Source organism: Loxodonta africana, chromosome 2 (assembly GCF_030014295.1).
Source record: "Loxodonta africana isolate mLoxAfr1 chromosome 2, mLoxAfr1.hap2, whole genome shotgun sequence".
Classification (NCBI taxonomy): domain Eukaryota; kingdom Metazoa; phylum Chordata; class Mammalia; order Proboscidea; family Elephantidae; genus Loxodonta; species Loxodonta africana.
Window position 1 is genome coordinate 42,892,006 of NC_087343.1, and position 17,055 is coordinate 42,909,060.

A 17,055-nucleotide genomic window follows, 5' to 3' on the forward strand; every position below is an offset into this window, starting at 1 on the left:
AAATGTAAAAACATTCCATGGAATACTTAACATTGTGAAAATGTCAATACAAATACAATGAAATCTCAACCCAAATCCCAACAACATTCTTTAGCAAAATGGAAAAACTAACCTCCAACTTTATATGGAAAGGAAAGAGGCCCCAAATAGTTAAAGCAGTGTTGAAGAAGAAAAACAAGGTAGGAGATCTCAAACTCCCCAATTTCAAAACTTACTATATAGCCACGGTAATCAAAAGAACCTGGTACCGCTACAGGGATAGACACACAGTCCAATGGAACAGAATTGAGAACCCAGAAGTAAATTCATCCATCCATGGACAGCTGATCTTCAACAAAAGGTTTCGACAAAAACAGGTTCATTGAATTGAAAAGACAGTCTCTATAACAAATGTTGTTCGGTGCCTTGAATTGGTTCTGACTCATAGTGACCCTGTGTACAACAGAAAAAGCACTGCCCAGTCCTGTGCCATCTTCACAAATGTTACGTTTGAGCCCATTGTTGCAGCTACTGTGTCAATGCATCTTGTTGAGGGTCATCTTTTTTTGTTGTCTCTGTACTTTACCAAGCATGATGTCCTTTTCCAGGGACTGATCCCTCCTGATAACATGCCCAAAGTATATGAGACATAGCTTTGTATCCTTGCTTCTGAGGACTACTCTGGCTGTACTTCCTCCAAGGTAGATTTGTTCATTCTTTTGGCAGTCCATGGTATATTCAATATTCTTTGCCGACATAACAATTTAAAGGCATTGATTCTTCTTCGAGCTTCCTTTTTCATTATCTAGCTTTCACATGTGTTATTAGGTGATTGAAAACACTATGGCTTGGGTCAGGTGCACCTTAGTCTTCAAGGTGACATCTTTTTTTTTTTTTTTTAATACTTTAAAGAGGTCTTTTGCAGCAGATTTGCCCAACACAATGCATCATTTGATTTCTTAACTGCTGCTTCTGTGGGCATTGATTTGGATCCAAGTAAAATGAAATTCTTGCCAACTTCAGTCTTTTCTGCATTTATCATGATGTTGCTTATTGGTCCAGTTGTGAGGATTTTTGTTTTCTTTATGCTGAGGTGTAATCCATACTGAATGAAAGTTGTAATCTTCTATCTTCATCAGTGTTTCAAGTCCTCTTCGTTTTCAGCAAGCAACTTTGTGTCATCTGCATAACACAGGTTCTTAATAAGGCTTCCTTGAATCCTGATGCCCTGTTCTTCATATAGTCCAGCTTCTCGGTTTATTTGCTCAGCACACAGATTGAATTAAATGTGGTAAAAGTATACAACCTTAACTCACACCCTTCTTGACTTTAAACCATGCAGTATCCCTTGTTCTGTTATAACAACTACCTCTTGTCCTAAGTACAGGCACTCATGAGCACAATTAAGTGTTCTGGAATTCCCATTGTTTGTAATGTTATCCGTAATTTGTTTTGATCTACACAGTCCAATGTCTCTGCATAGTCAATAAAACACAGGTAAACATCTTCCTGGTGTTCTCTGGTTTCAGCCAAGATTCGTCTGACACCAGCAATGATATCTCTTCTACCATGTCCTCTTCTGAATCCAGATTGAATTTTTGGCAGTTCCATGTGGATGTACTGCTGCAACCACTTTTGAATGATCTTCTGCATAATTTTACTTGTATGTAATGTTAATGATATTGTTCAGTAATTTCCACATTTGGCTGGGTCACCTTTCTTTGAAATGGCTACAGATATGGACATCTTCCAGTCAGTTGGCCAGGTAGATATCTTTCAAATTTCTTGGTACAGACAAGTGAGCACTTCCAGTGCTTTATCCATTTGTTGAAACATGTCATTTGGCATTCCATCAATTCCAGAGCCTTGTTTTTCACCAGTATCTTTAGTGTAGCTTGGATTTTTTCCTTCAGGACCATCAGTTCTTGATCATAAGCTGTCTCCTGAAAAGGTTGAACGTCAGCCAATTCTTTTTTGGTACAGTGACTCTGCGTATTCCTTCTACCTTCTTTTGATGCTTTTTGCATTGTTTAATATTTTCCACATAGAATCCTTCAATATTGCCGCTCAAGGCTTGAATTTTTTTCTTCAGTTCTTTCAGCTTGAGAAAAGCTGAGCATGTTCTTCCCTCTTGGTTTTCTAACACCAGGTCTTTGCATATCTCATTATAATACTTTGTCTTTTCCAGCCTCCCTTTGAAATCTTCTGTTCAGCTCTTTTATTTCATTATTTCTTCCTTTTGCTTTAGCTACTCTACATTTAGGAGCAACTTTTAGAGTCTCTTCTGACATCCATTTGGTTTTTTCTTTCCTGTGTTTTTAATGCCCTCTTGATTTCTTCATGTATAATGTCCTCCATGTCATACCACAACTCGTCTGGTCTTTGATCATTAGTGTTCAGTTTGTCAAATCTATTCTTGAGATAGTCTCTAAATTCAGGTAGCAAAGCTTCCAGTATCATGGCAACACACAAGCCACAACAGTATGACAAAACTGACAGACATGTGGTGGCTTTAACAAATAGCGCTGGCAAAACTGGATTATCTGTTTGCCGAAAAATGAAACAGGATCCATTCCTCACACCATATACAAAAACTAACTCAAAGTGGATCAAAGACAAAAATGTTAAAACTGAAGCTATAAAATTCCTGAAAGATAACATAGTGTCAGATTTAGAGGTCCTAATTTTTGGCATAAATACACTATCAAACACAACTAAAAATACATGAACAACAGAAGATAATCTGGATAACCGGGACCTTCTAAAAATTAAATACTTATACTCATCAAAAATTTTTACCAAAAGAGTAAACAGAAAACCTACAGACTGGGAAAAAAATTTTTGGTAATGGTGTATGTGTCAAAGGTCTAATCTGAACTATATAGAAAAGTTCAGCAACTCAACAGCAAGAAGACAAGCAATCCAATCATAAAATGAGCAAAGGATATGAACAAGTACTTCATCAAAGGTGACATTCAGGCAGCTACAGGCACATGAAGAAATGCTCTCAGTCACTAGCCGTTAGAGAGATGCAAATCAAAAGTGTAATGAGATACCCTCTCACCCTTGTGCAAATGGCACTGATCACAAAAACAGAAAACAACAAATGCTGATGAGGTTGTGGGGAGATTGGAACTCTTACACACTGCTGGTGGGAATGTAAAATGGTATAACCACGATGGAAAATGGTAAGGAGCTTCCTCAAAAAGCTAGAAATAGAAATACCTCATGATCCAGCAACCCGACTCCTAGGTATATATCCTAGAGATATAAGAGCAGTGACACGAATAGACATATGCACACCCATATTCATTGTAGCATTATTCAAAAAAAGATGGAAGCAACCTAAATGTTCATCAGTGAATGAACGGATAAACAAATTGTGGTACATACATACAATGATAAAGAATAATGATGAGTGGGCAAAACAAAACATGGATGAATCTGGAAGACATTATGCTGAGTGATGTAAGTCAAACACAAAAGGGTAAATATTGCATAATACCACTTTTATAAAAAGCCGAATAGGTATACATACAAAAAACAACATTCTTTGATGGTTACCAGGGATGGGAGGGGGAATCACTTACTAGATAGTAAAAAAACCCAGTAGACAGATGTTAATCTGGTGATGGGAAAGGCAATACACGCTATAGGGGAAGTTATTACATCATGACCAAGGTAAATGAAGACACTGAGAGGTAGGCAAGAATAAAGGACAACTATAGTAACTGCTGTTTAACATATACAATTTTGCAACAACAGTAATAACAAGCAAAAAATATGTGAGTGGTTACATAGGAAGATAGGTATGCTATATGGGTGTAGGAAGGCATATAGGAGTATATGAGCATGCATATATAGGTATATATTTGAGCATATGTATATGTATGTTTATATGTACTGCATATACAAAAAATAAAAAACAAACCCATATACATATAGTCAATAAAGCACATAGGGGCACACTTAGAATATTTCTTAGACATACCCAAATGCCTTATAGGATTAATTTATTGGGTTTGAAGGCTCAGAACCATAGTCTCATGGGACAGCTAGGTCAATTGGTAAAACTTAGTTATGAAGATAATGTTCTATATCTTAGTTTGGTAAGTGGCATCTGGGGTCTTAAAAACTTTTGAGTGGCCGTCTAAGATACAGCTATTGGTCTTTTTCCATCTGGAGCAAAAGAGAGTGAAGGAAACCAGAAACACAAGAAATAGTCCGCAGGACTAATGGCCCATGGGAATCACAACTTCTAGCCTGAGGCCAGAAAAACTAGATGGTGCCCAGCTACCACTACCAACTCTTCTGACCAGGGCCACAATAGAAAATCCTGGTTACAATGGGAGAAAAAGGTAGAAGAAAGCTCAACTTTGTAAAAAAGATCAGACTTACTGGACTGATAGAAACTAGAGAAACCCCCAAGACTATTGCCCTAAGATACCCTTTTAACCTGGAACTGAATCCACTTGCAGAGGTCGCCTTTCATCCAAATAATAGATTGGCTATAAAATAAACAACACCCGTGAGCAATGTGCTCCTTTAATAAACAATCAATTATATGGCTAGATGGAAATGGGGCAGGCAGGGTGGAAACGGTGAGAGTACTAACACATTGTGGAAACTGTAACCAATCCCATGGAACAATTTGTGTATGAATTGTTGAATGGAAATCTAATTTGCTGTGTAATCTTTTACCTATAACACAATAAAATATTTTAAGAAAACAGAAGAAGCGTGACATGGAGGAGGAACATGAAGTGTAGTGAGTGAAGTGTGGGAAAGCAGTTCTTGTTTCTACTCATCTTACAGTCTAATAATGGAAATAGAAGCATGTTTTGAGGTAAAATTAGGATAAGGTAATATAAGTTTTTAACTAAAATAGCAATGTGTTTTTTGGGGGGCTAACAAGTTTTACTTTTAAGCATGATATTTCAGTTTCTGGTCAGTTTATTTTTTATTTTTATTTTTAAATCTTTTTTGTTTTGTTTTTTAAGGGTCACACAGCAATGCTTCATACTGGCTCATGGCATCCCAAAATAAAGGGAGAATTTGTGACTTGCTCAAATGATGCGTGAGTATTGTTGATAATCCGTTTAATACAATCATATCTTTAAATATTTTATTTAATAGTCTTGGCAGTAAAGTAAGAAATAGAGCATTAAGAATCCTGATGTTATATATTCTTGTTTGTAACTTTGATTTTAACAGATAGTATAAGATTTGATTAAAGAAATGTAGAAACTATGAAAATGAGAGTGGGTATAAATTTCAGTAGAGTTTTTAAAGGAACACTGGATCAGACTGATGTTATTAAGGGGACTAAAACTCTTTGAAGTTCTGACTAATTTTTTAGTTTTTTATAGTAGAGATTGATATCCATTAGAGTCTGATTGCCAGCGTAAGTTAACAATCATTGGTTCAATGATTGTTGTTTTGAAAATAGTAAACAAAAATTGATTAAATGATTATTAAGAAGACAATTTTGCATTTTTAACTGTTGTTCTAGGACCCAAGAATATTACAGGGAGGAGTTGAGCTGCTTATTCCTGTATTATTATATGATTCATTTTTAGTATTAAGAATAGTTCACAAGAGTGTATTATTTATAATATTATAGAGAAAATTTACATGAAAAACCTTATAAATTGAAAAATATAGACAGTCTTATTTATGTTACACATGATTATATTTTATGTAAAAAGAACTTTTGTGTTCTTAGGTTATTTTGTCTTTCATCATTTAGTTTTCTGATATTTATATGTTGCCTCATTAACGTTTAAAATTACTGTTCACATTCTCGGATATTTTATGTTTTCTGAAATTAATCTTTAGAATAAAAGCCAAAAGACATTATTCCACAGAATTGAAAAGTTAATTTGACCTAAAAGGAACTGAAATTTGGCAATTTATACAAAAAAGAATGTGACTGAAAGTAGGATAAATACATTTGGTTAACATTTCTGATAGTTTTAATTCTTCTTAATCTTCTTATGAGCAACGTAATTATCTTTACAAATACTTAAATAAACTATGTAAACCTAAAGTTATATTGCTTCCTTCCGCATCAAGAAATAAAATTTAGCAGATAATCTAAATTAATAGTATACCATGGCCCAGTAAGGTTTATTCCAGGAATATAAGAATGTTTTACCATCAGGAAATTTTGAACATAATTCATTAGTTAACAAGTGAAAGGTAAAAATATCATATGATTTTTAATGTATTATAAATCGACGTTAGATAAAATTTAGCAGTCTTTCCCGATAAAAGTTCTAGGTAAAATGGGAATAAAAGGAGATGCCTAAGTCTGGTAAAAACTATTTATCAAACTCTTAATTAAATATAATATTAAATATTGGAGCACTTAAGCTACTTGCATTTAAATAAGAAACTAGCTAGGTACACCAACAACTATTATGCAGCATAGATTTAGTGACTTTATACCATGTAGTGATGGCATTGGGCCTTGGGTTTTGGTATGATAGGAAATAAATAGTTAATATTAATGCTTCAAGAGAAGAACAAACACATTATCAAAGCACAGGGAATCCAGCCTACTCTAGGTAAAAACTTAATGCTGAATAAAGCTGTTGGGAAGAACACTTGTTCTCAGAACTATGCATGGATCAGGCTGGATGTTAGGCTCTGATACTTGTTAACTCGATCTAATGTTAATGAACTCTACAATAGCTTTTCCAAGTTGATTTCCAGGATATGTAAATTAGGTATAACTTGAAGAAAGGCATTTCATGGTCAAATAAGTTTGAGAAACTTTGGATGCTATTTTACAAGTCCAGTGATCCACAGTAACATTTAGAAGGTTTTAAAAAGTATATAGGAAAACCTGTTTAAGTTTGTTAATTATCCAAACAGCAGTTTATAGAAAGTTCTAAAGACCTGACATCATTTTATTAGGTATAAAATATAGTTTATCCCATTCCTTAAAAGGGCAGTTCTTTATTTCTCTGCCTAAATCATTGTGTTATTAGTATATTGTACCTTTGTACAGTTTGTGCAATTGTGTTTTCTTTGACCATAGTTCTACATGAGGATCATTGGAGTTTGATCATTAAAAATCCAAAAACCAAACTCGTTGCTGTGGAGTTAATTCTGACCCGTAGTGACCCTGTAGGACAGAGTAGAACTGCCCCTAGAGTTTCTAAGGAGTGGCTGGTGGATTCAAACTGCTGACCTTTTTTGGTTAGCAGCCGAGAGCTCTTAACCACTGTACCACCAGGGCTCCAGTTAGACCCCCAATGTACATATTCTTTACCATCTTTTAGAAGAATCTGCCACTAGTAAATTCAGATGGTTTGCAGTTTGACTGACCTTTTTTCTTGGCCTTTGACTTTGTGAATACCATAAGCTGTAGGAGATCAGCTGAAATTCCTGGTTCAGTGAACAAATATAGCTCACTGTGTGCTAGGTTCACTGCGTGATCTAAGTAAGTCTCTGCCTTCGTGGTGCTTACATTCCAGTGGCGGTGAGTGCTGCGAGAGAGACCAGGTGTAAGTATACCAATAAATAATATAGTTTTATGTAGTAATAAGTGTTAAGGATAAAATAAAGCAAAAAGAGGAGAGGAGAGAAGGGTTTGCTGTACATAGTCAGGGAAAACCTCTAAGGAGGTAACCTTTAGTTGAGACCTAAATCATGCAAAGGAGGTACCCACATGGGAAAGAGCTTTCCAGGCCAAAGTGATAGCATATTTAGGGACCTTGAGGTAGGAATGCAGTATGGTATGTTTGAGGACAGAAAGACGAGTGTAGTTGGCATTTCGTAGGTTGGCGGGAAAGGTAAGAATGATAGGAAATGAGTTTGGAGAGGAATGCAGGGACCAGATTATGTAAAGTGTCATAGGCTAAGGTAAAGGCTAAGGGCTGGGATTTTAATGTAATTACAAATGTAAGCCATTGAAGAACATCAAATCTGTACCATAATATTAATCAAAAGTCAAAGTCAATAGAAATAGACTCTTCACAGGGAATTAAAAATAACTTTGGGGCAATGAAATAACCTTGGGTAATAGCTAACAATGACTAACATTTAATGAGGGCTTATAGTGTGCCCAGCACTGTGCAATGCACTTTAAATGTACTAAGCAATTTATCTAATGTTTTCCTCATAGCAATGAGATATGTAGCTAGTAATGTTATTACATATTTCAAATGAAGAAATTGGTTGTGACTTTTCCAAGGACATATGATTCTAAGTGGCTATGACATTAAGGTAAAAATATTTTAATTTTATTATTGAACAAACTCTAGTTTAACAGGATAAAGTGAAATTGGTGATACTTTACTGGTTATACTTTGGTAAAATTGTCAAATGAATGTTTTATCAGGAGTAGCTGTGAATTCTAAATAGGTTTCAGAAAAAACAAATAAACAAAAACATTATATATTGGTTAGTTTTCGTTGTACTGGAAACCTACATGGATTGTTAGGAACAATTAGCATCTGATCAAGCATCATCAGAATTCTTACATCTAATGCTATGAAATTATTCTGGGTTAAGAAATGTTCCTGTGATTCAGAAATTAATTGAGTGAGGGCCTGTGGGCAAAATCTGCCCTATATTTTTTAGTGGATCTCATTATCTCGGAGGTTCACTCTGCTTTTCATTGCTTTATCTCATGCTCTTCCGTGGTGGTGGTCATGGCAGAGAGATACACATCAACTGTGTATCTTAGGAGTTCCCTTCGCCTTCGGAGATTTTGTTAAGAGTTACTTAGGATTTAAACTAGGATCACTTCGGCAGGTGCCCTTGTGCCCCTAATAGTAATATTCTCTTCTTCCCCTTCCTCCATTCCCTGCATTCACCTTTTTTTTTTTTTTTTAAATATTTAATCTCTCCTTCTTTTTCCTCATTTTGGGCAATTGGAAAATATATATTTTCTTTTTTTTTAAATTGTACTTTAGACGAATATTTTACAGAGCAAACTAGTTTGACTTTAAATAATTAATACACATATTGTTTTGTGGCATTGATTGCCAACCCCATGACATGTCAACACTCTCCCTTTCTTGACTTTGGGTTCCCCATTACCAGCTTTCCTGTCCCCTCTTGCATTGTCGTCCTTGCCCCTGAAAATATGTATTTTGACTAGTAAGATCATGTAGAAAGCCTCTGAATAAATGTCATTCACCTGGACACCTTATGTCATCGCATTGTTACACAAACACTTAGTGCTGAACATACATGGTGAATGTTTGCCAGGCTATGGCTCTCAGCAGTGTAGGAGCTTGCCAAAGCCAATGGCAGACTTCATGTAAGCAGTACCTATTCTGAATTAGTTTAGATGCAGTAGTTACCCTTGCAGCTAGGAGTGAAGAATCAGGTAGCATTTGTGAGCAACTTTTCCAGGGGAGATGAAGGTGACACTCACTCTTGTTCTGGCCTCAGTACTCCCCGCTAAATTATGGATTTCACTTCTGAGTGTGAGTCGGAGATGCTACTGCCTTAAATTTGGATTCCAGGATATTCAGTATAAACACCAACCAGGGATCAGGCCGATTTAAGGATGAAGTAAAAAGAGGAAGAGGGCAAGATGGCAATTTACCCTTTTTGTTTTACCCAAGTTTCCCCCACCCCAGTGCCGTTGAGTCGATTCCGACTCATAGCGACCCTATAGGACAGAGTAGAACTGCCCCATAGAGTTTCCAGGAAGCGCCTGGTGGATTCGAACTGCTGATCAGGGTTTCCTTTTACCCAAGTTTACCAGAATGAAAAATAGATGATGAGGCAGAGCTTACTGTATTATGCTTGGAAGTAAATGTTAATGAAAACCAGATGCTAATGAAGAAAAAAATGTACATATCTGAAGACAGTCAGTTCGACTTGTGAATTTGTATGGTCTGACCAGGAGCCGTTGAACATTTGAATTTGTGGTAGTGTAGACAGTGAGAGTACCAGTGACACTAGAGTAATCTAAGTCCTTAGTGCAGAATTTGTGTTTAGCAAATTACGACTCAGCACAGAGCTCTGCCTGTAGATACTGGCAAGCGAATCAGATGCTTCCATTATGCACTTTGAGGAATTTCCATTGCTAAACTGAGGAATTCGTACCTCGGGGTTGATTCTGCCTGTTATGGAGGCTACTGACTGTATTTCCATTTAATTGTCATAGACATAATTTGGCTTAACAAGGAGTTTTTGTTTTCTGTCTTACTCCATTTCTACTTTTCTCACTGATACTGCAGTTATACACCTTGACTTTTGTGTGTCTTTGCTATGACATTTCAGGGAGAAGAAGGGGGAAAAGAGGAAATTAAGACTAGGACACATATAAGGAAGGAGGGGGGAAAAGTTAGAGGAACTTAAGACTTGGAGGCATGTATGACTGTATGACTAGGAATGTGCCACATAATGGAATGTTCAGGGTCCGTTGCTTATTTAATGAGACTTCTTACCATTCTTCCCATTACCGCTTTAGCTAGTCTACCTTTTGCTGATACTCATTCATCACTCATCCTTATTCAGCTTCTTCCCAATAAGGACAAAACTAGAGTACAGGAATGATATAAGGTATCCGGAATTAGCCTCCTTCCCTAGATCACTTTTGTCTTCAAGTTCAAAAATTCTTACTTTTAGTAGTCACATTACATGGAAGGCAAATGTGGCTACCAGTTTCTGTGTTGTTCTTGGAGGTCTCAGTTGAAAAAGTTTTGTGACTTTTAATCTACTCAGTGTTTGATTTTCTAAAATAAATACAGGTAATCCAGGGCTTACTATGTATTGGAGTTATGACAAGCCACACTTTTGACCATCTTTTTTTTTTGTACGTTTTATCGTTAGTAATGTGTACTGTGTACAGTGTTGCAGTGCATGATTTGATGATGTTATCCTTCACTTGCAGATATTTATATGTAATGTCTCCAACCACCAAAGACAAATAAAGATCAGATTTATAAAGATACTGATAATAAAAGGCAATAATAATGAAAACTAAAAAAAAAAAAAAAAAAAGTGGTATTCAACTTACATAAGAATGGAAACCTGTTGTAAGTCAGGGACTACCTGTAGTAGCAATTATTGATCCTTTATTTTCTTGACTGGTTTATGTTAAGATGTTGACAGATTATAAAAGTTTAGAATGAGCCTATTTTCTTTTTGCCATTCAAGATTTAGATATAAGTGTGTGTGAAGTGTTGCTGATATTTACTACTGGCAAATAGCTCACAGTTGATTGTAATCTATAGCCTGAGAATAAAATATATTAAAGTATTTGAAAGATTTGAATGAGTATAGAGGAAAGGGTGCTCATACTACTTGCTTGGGGGCATTAGGTAAACTTTGCACAGGAGTTTGAAATACATGTGTAGGTTTAAATTCCTTTTGTGGGAAACAAGGAAGTGACGAGGGAGGAAATGGACCTGTAGAAGAATATAGAGAAATCTTAATTTGGCCCTCAAAAATAGACTATGCAAAATATGTAGTAAAACATGATTAGATGGTTTTACCTACCCTACAAGTAAAAGATATAATAATTTCATATTTAGGTTTTATTTTATAGACTATAAGTACTTAGAGACATTAAAATCTAGTGAGTTTACTTTTCTTTTGAAAACTGAATGTCATTATGAAAAAAAAAATGAGAGGCTATTCTAAATTAAAGGAGTTTAAAGATTAATGGCAACCAAGTATAATTTGTGAAACTTAATTTGATCTAATTTCTTTCCTAGAAAAAAATTAAGGAAGGAAGGTAAGAAGGAAAAAAGGAAGGAAGGAAGTGAGGAAGGAAGGTAGGTGGGTAGTAGGTAGGTCAGCTGTAAAAAGACATTTTCAGGGCAATTTGAATATTAACTAATAGGGCATATTGCAAAAATTGCCACAGTTCTTTATCCTTAATGTATCCATGTTCTTTGCAATATGATTTTGGAACTCCTTCTATTAAGAAGTAGAGTTTATTTCCTCATCCCATGAATCTAGGCTTGCCAATAAAGTGTGACAAAAATGGTAGTATACCAGTTCTGAACACAGGCCTCTTAAGAGGTCTTAGGTGCTTCCATTCTGTCTTGGAACTCTGCCATTGCCATCTGATCAAACTTGGCTACTCTGCTGTAGTAGGAAAAATCTGGTAGAGAAGAGCTCAGTTGTCCTAGTTAAGGCCATCCTAGACCAGCCTTATAGCCAGCCAGCTCCCATACTTGTGAGAGGGCCCAGCCTAGATCAGCAGAACTGACCACAGACACATGAGTTAGGCCAGCTAAGACAGAACTACCCAGCTGACCTATAGACACTAAGCAATATGAGTTGTTTTAAGCCATTGAATTTTGGGATAGTTTGTTATGTATCAGTTGTTAATTGATACAGATGATATTATTGAATTATGTTATCTAGAATCATGGTTTTGTAGAAGAATGTCTTCGTTTTTTAGGAGATATGTATCACTTGATGAATGTAGGTGTGAAGTATCATGAGGTTTGCAACTTACTTTCAAATGGTATAGCAAAAATAAAGTGTGCATTTTTGTATACATACATATATATATATATATATGGGGAGAGAGAGAGATTGAGAACCCAAATATGGCAAAATCAAGGATTTATGGTGTTCATTGCACTACTATTTTAACTTATTTGTAGCTTTGAAAGAGCTCTGGTGGCACAGTGGTTAAGTGCTCAGCTGTTAACCAAAATGTTGGCAGTTTGAATCTACCAGCTGCTCCTTGGAAACTCTGTGGGGCAGTTCTACTCTGTCCTATAGGATTACTGTGAGTTGGAATTGACTTCATGGCAGTGGGTTTTGGTAGCTTTGAAGTTCTTCAAAATAACAAGTTGGTGGGAGGGATTTTCTTAATATTGGGATATCATTGCCTCTTCCTCTTCTTTTCTCTAGAAGTTGACTATAAGATAGAAGAAAAAAGGGTCACGAAGATTATAGTTAGTTGCATTCCTTTTAATCAAGTCTTTTTTAAGGTATCTTTTTCAGTGTATTTTAAGTTTCTCAACATCAGTGCCTGCTAGATTGTGAAAGGTCAAGGACTGTCTGCATTTGATTATGTATTGCAGGATTTCTAAGTGTGTTCCTTGGAATGCTAGTACCTGTAGGATATCCATGGAGAAAGGGTCCCATCATCCTCCTCTTGGAGAGTCACAACACAGGGGAGTTAGTACATTAAAGATCATGAGAAATTTATTTAAAAAAGAAACTAGCGTATTGCAGACAAATTGATACAATTCTCTCTCCACCCTAGCCAATAACACCTGTTACACTCTGGGTGTAATGTTCCCAGGAGTATACTTCGGGAAATAAAGATCGCCAGTAGTAAATGCTTTTAATGGTGGAACTCATCAAGTTATAAATGATTTTTTTTTATTTGGTTGCAATTTGTAAAGATGAAGAATTACACAATTAAAATTTTTGGCATGGCATAATGGAAAGAGTATGTATATTGTTGTCACAACCAGAGGAACTTGGGTTTGAATCCATACTCCACCACAAGCCATGACTTTGAGCAAGTAATTTACCACTGTGTGAGTTTCAGCTTCCTGTAAAAGGTAATAGTAATTGATTTACAAGATTGTAGTATGAGTTAAATGAGTAAGGCCTTGCACGTAGTTGGTGTTCATGCATAAAGATTTGCCATGGATTTATTTTGGACTGGGTCAAAGGCAGCGTATAGTTTTTTAGTCTTCAGTTTTTCTTAGAATTTCTCTCACATCTTGATGAGCATCTCCTATTTGAAAGTGTCTGGGGGCATGCTATATCTCCCGGGCTTTTGCTGGGAGGCTACTGGCCAGATTTCACTTGATTTTTATAATCAGTAACATATGTAAATAGAGTTATAAATGTCTCCAAAGAATGATGATTCACATAAATGGATCTCAGAAAAGTAAACTTCTGTGTAACTGCAAGTTGTTTGGCCTTAGGTTAAGTATTTGGGGGAAAACGAAAAAAAAAAAAAAAAGCATTTGTTTCCTACATTATTCATAAACATTTTGAATATAATTTAACATCTTTATAATTTGTAAATTATGATGTTGTGGTATAATATGCTTCAGAAAGTCTTGACATATGCAAGCCTTTTTACAACTTTTCATGTTCTTGACTGCTATTTTTGCTTGTTGGTTTTCCCTTTCTGTTAATTACTTCTTGCTGCTGTTGGTATGTTGGTCTATAGAAGAGAACCCCACTCTCTGTTTTGTGCTTTTAGTAAGCTGTGCACTCTGGTGGGAGGAGGGAGGAATTCAAGATTTTTAGAATTGATGCAGAAGAAGGAATTAACAATTAGTATTTTTTTTTTTTTTTTTTAGCACATGGCTTTTTGCCATCTTCTTTGGCTGCTAGGAGGCTTTTTCTTGTTTACTTCCTGGTTCTCGGCTGGGTTTTGTACTGTTCAGGCTGCCAAATAAGTGAGGTGGTATTATATTCATAATGGTTCTCGTTCAACGATGCCCTCATCTTAGCAACAGAAAATATACTGTTTACTCATCTTTCAGCAATATCTGATATAGCTTATATCTAATTTAGTTCTTTTACCTAATTTAATTCTAGTTATTATTTAACATAATCTCATAGTTTTTTATTTTAAAACCATACCGATGCTTTTTATACCCATCTGTTGACATAGCTACCAGCACTTAAATAAATTAATAGCTTTGATTTTATTTTTATTGTATGAGTAGTTAAAATGTATATGTTTTAAAAATATTTGTTAGTGGTACTTTTATATGAAATGAATAACTAACTTTGGGGAAATACTAATTAGGATTTAGCAGTAGAGCCTTTTTATCCTTAATATTTCCCCATTCAAACTCAGAGACTTATTAAAGATCCTTTTTTTCTGGGAGTTCTGGCAGTAATGAGAATCTACTCTCAAATTACTGCCGTAATCAAGGTGTGTGCATTTTGGTGTTAGTTAGATTTAGCTTCTGTTGACGTACTTTTTCTGTAGGCTTGAATACAAGAAAGATGTGGATCTTTTTAAAATTTTATCAAAAATTCACTTGGATATATAAGTTCCCTCTCAAAATAGTTTGCTTTTACTCAATTCAATTTTATTTTTACCATATTGAGAATCACTTGGTAGGTAAAAAGTCTGTAAGATTCAAAAATAATAACCCATTGCAGAGCTTTCAGGACATATTCTTTAAAGGCCAGATTTAGAACTTATAATTAGGGTTTATGGTTGTGGTTGCCCCCTAAATATTGCCATTCAGGCTTATGTGTGAGCATCACAATTTTAAATCTCTGCCTTTAATTCAGCAGAAAATCCTTAAAGGTACGTCTGAGTTGTTAATTTTTATGTGGGTTAATTTGTCACATGGACAACTGAGGTTGAGTTTTTGTTTGTTATTTTGTTTGTAATCTCTTGTATTTTAAATGAAAAATGGCAGTATTCTCAGCTTTTATTGTGAAGCAAAATACTTTGAACTCAAAATCCTGGAAAAGTATCACTTTAATTGGAAAATGAAGTTGACTGAAAAGGTATAGGATTTGGAAGTATACCCTTATTTTAAGGGATTGGTAAGAGCATAAAATAGAGCTTTATGTAATCATTTTGAAAACAGTGCATCAAAAACAGCCTGGAGATTCATGAACCATATTTTGGTTTTATGGTAATTTGATGTAATTGGATGCTGGTCTAAAGTAGTAAAAGCGCTAAAGGCAGAGGAAGATGATTTTCATGTTTGAGTTTAGAGATGAATTGTGTATCATTGTATTTACTGGTGATTTAATTTGGCCCACTAATAAACCTGATACATAATGTCTTAACTGTAACATAATTTTACAATTGTTAATGAAACAGATAACAAAATTATTACTGTTATCTGTATCCTGTGGAGCCCTGGTGGTGCAGTGGTTAAGAACTTGGCTGCTAACTGAAAGGTCGGCAGTTCGAAAATTATTATGGTTACCTATATCCTGTGGAGCCCTGGTGGCGCAGTGGTTAAGAGCATGGCTGCTACCTGAAAGGTCAGTGGTTCGAATCCATCAGCCACTCCTTGGAAACTGTATGGGGCAGTTCTACTCTGTCGTATAGGGTTTCTATGAGTTGGAATTGACTCGATGGCAATGGGTTTTGGGTTTATATCCTATAACTCAAACTAATTGAGGGAGTTGAATTTCCTGATAAGCAAGAGTTATGTATAATTGAGCCCGTTAATTTTATGTACATGATTGTTTCACTTATACTTGAGTAGTTATTGGTTGAATATATTTTTGTTGTTGTTAGGCACCGCTGAGTCAGTTCTGACTCATAGTGACCCTATGTACCATGGAACGAAACGCTACCTGGTCCCGTACTATCCTTGCAATTGTTGTTACGCTTGAGCTCATTGTTGCAGCCACTGTGTCAATCCATCTCGTTAGGGTCTTCCTCTTTTCCACTGACCCTGTACTTTACCAATCATGATGTTCCATATATGTATAAAATCATCTGTTTACAGTGTAAACTTGAGCTTGTATCTCTAGGAATTACAAAAAAAATTAATGTCATATTAACCTTGATGTGAATTTTGTGTAGTTTATACACAAAATGCTGTTCACGTGTACTGTATAGGCATATGTAACAAAGGAAAGGCGTTCACAACTTCAAAAACATTGGTGGAAAGTGTGATGAAGTCCTGGTTTGTTACGTTTTACCATACTTGCACACAGCTGTTAGACAGTGACTTACTTTGTCTATGGGAACATCAGTGTGGAGCGGTAATTCCTGGGTAGGGTTATCAACTGTGGAGGATGCTATTTAGTCAGTATTTTATTTTGAAACCCATATGAAAAACCATCATTAACATGCCTCTAAGTGATTTGATTGTTAAAATATTTATTTGTTTATTCATTCTATATTTATTTTTAAAGAAGAATGTGGAAATCTCTAAAGAGTTAAAGGGTATACTTGTTTATTGGCATCCCTAAGTTAACAGAGAATTTGCTAGAAGGTAGTTTGAATTTCCTCTGAGGATTTCTAGGTCAGGCAGGATAATATCAATATAACCAGTCCATGCCATGCACAACTAAGTGAATCTGTATGTATGACTGATTCACCAGTACTCTTGTGGTGTGTGGTGACCCCATTGGCCATTTATGGAGTAGTGGTATATGAAGAAGAATGTTTTTCCTGCG

General features: G+C 35.6%; 1 protein-coding gene across 2 annotated transcripts in view; it reads left to right on the top strand.

Annotated features, from left to right (window-relative positions):
- The window catches only part of WDR70 (WD repeat domain 70), a 364,451-nt gene that overhangs the window by 134,272 nt on the left and 213,124 nt on the right, over positions 1-17,055 (top strand). For both annotated transcript variants that reach the window (XM_010588101.3, XM_023545427.2), the window contains one exon: positions 4,980-5,056. In XM_010588101.3, the coding sequence (XP_010586403.2) occupies positions 4,980-5,056 (77 nt within the window). The remainder of the gene's footprint in view (positions 1-4,979; positions 5,057-17,055) is intronic.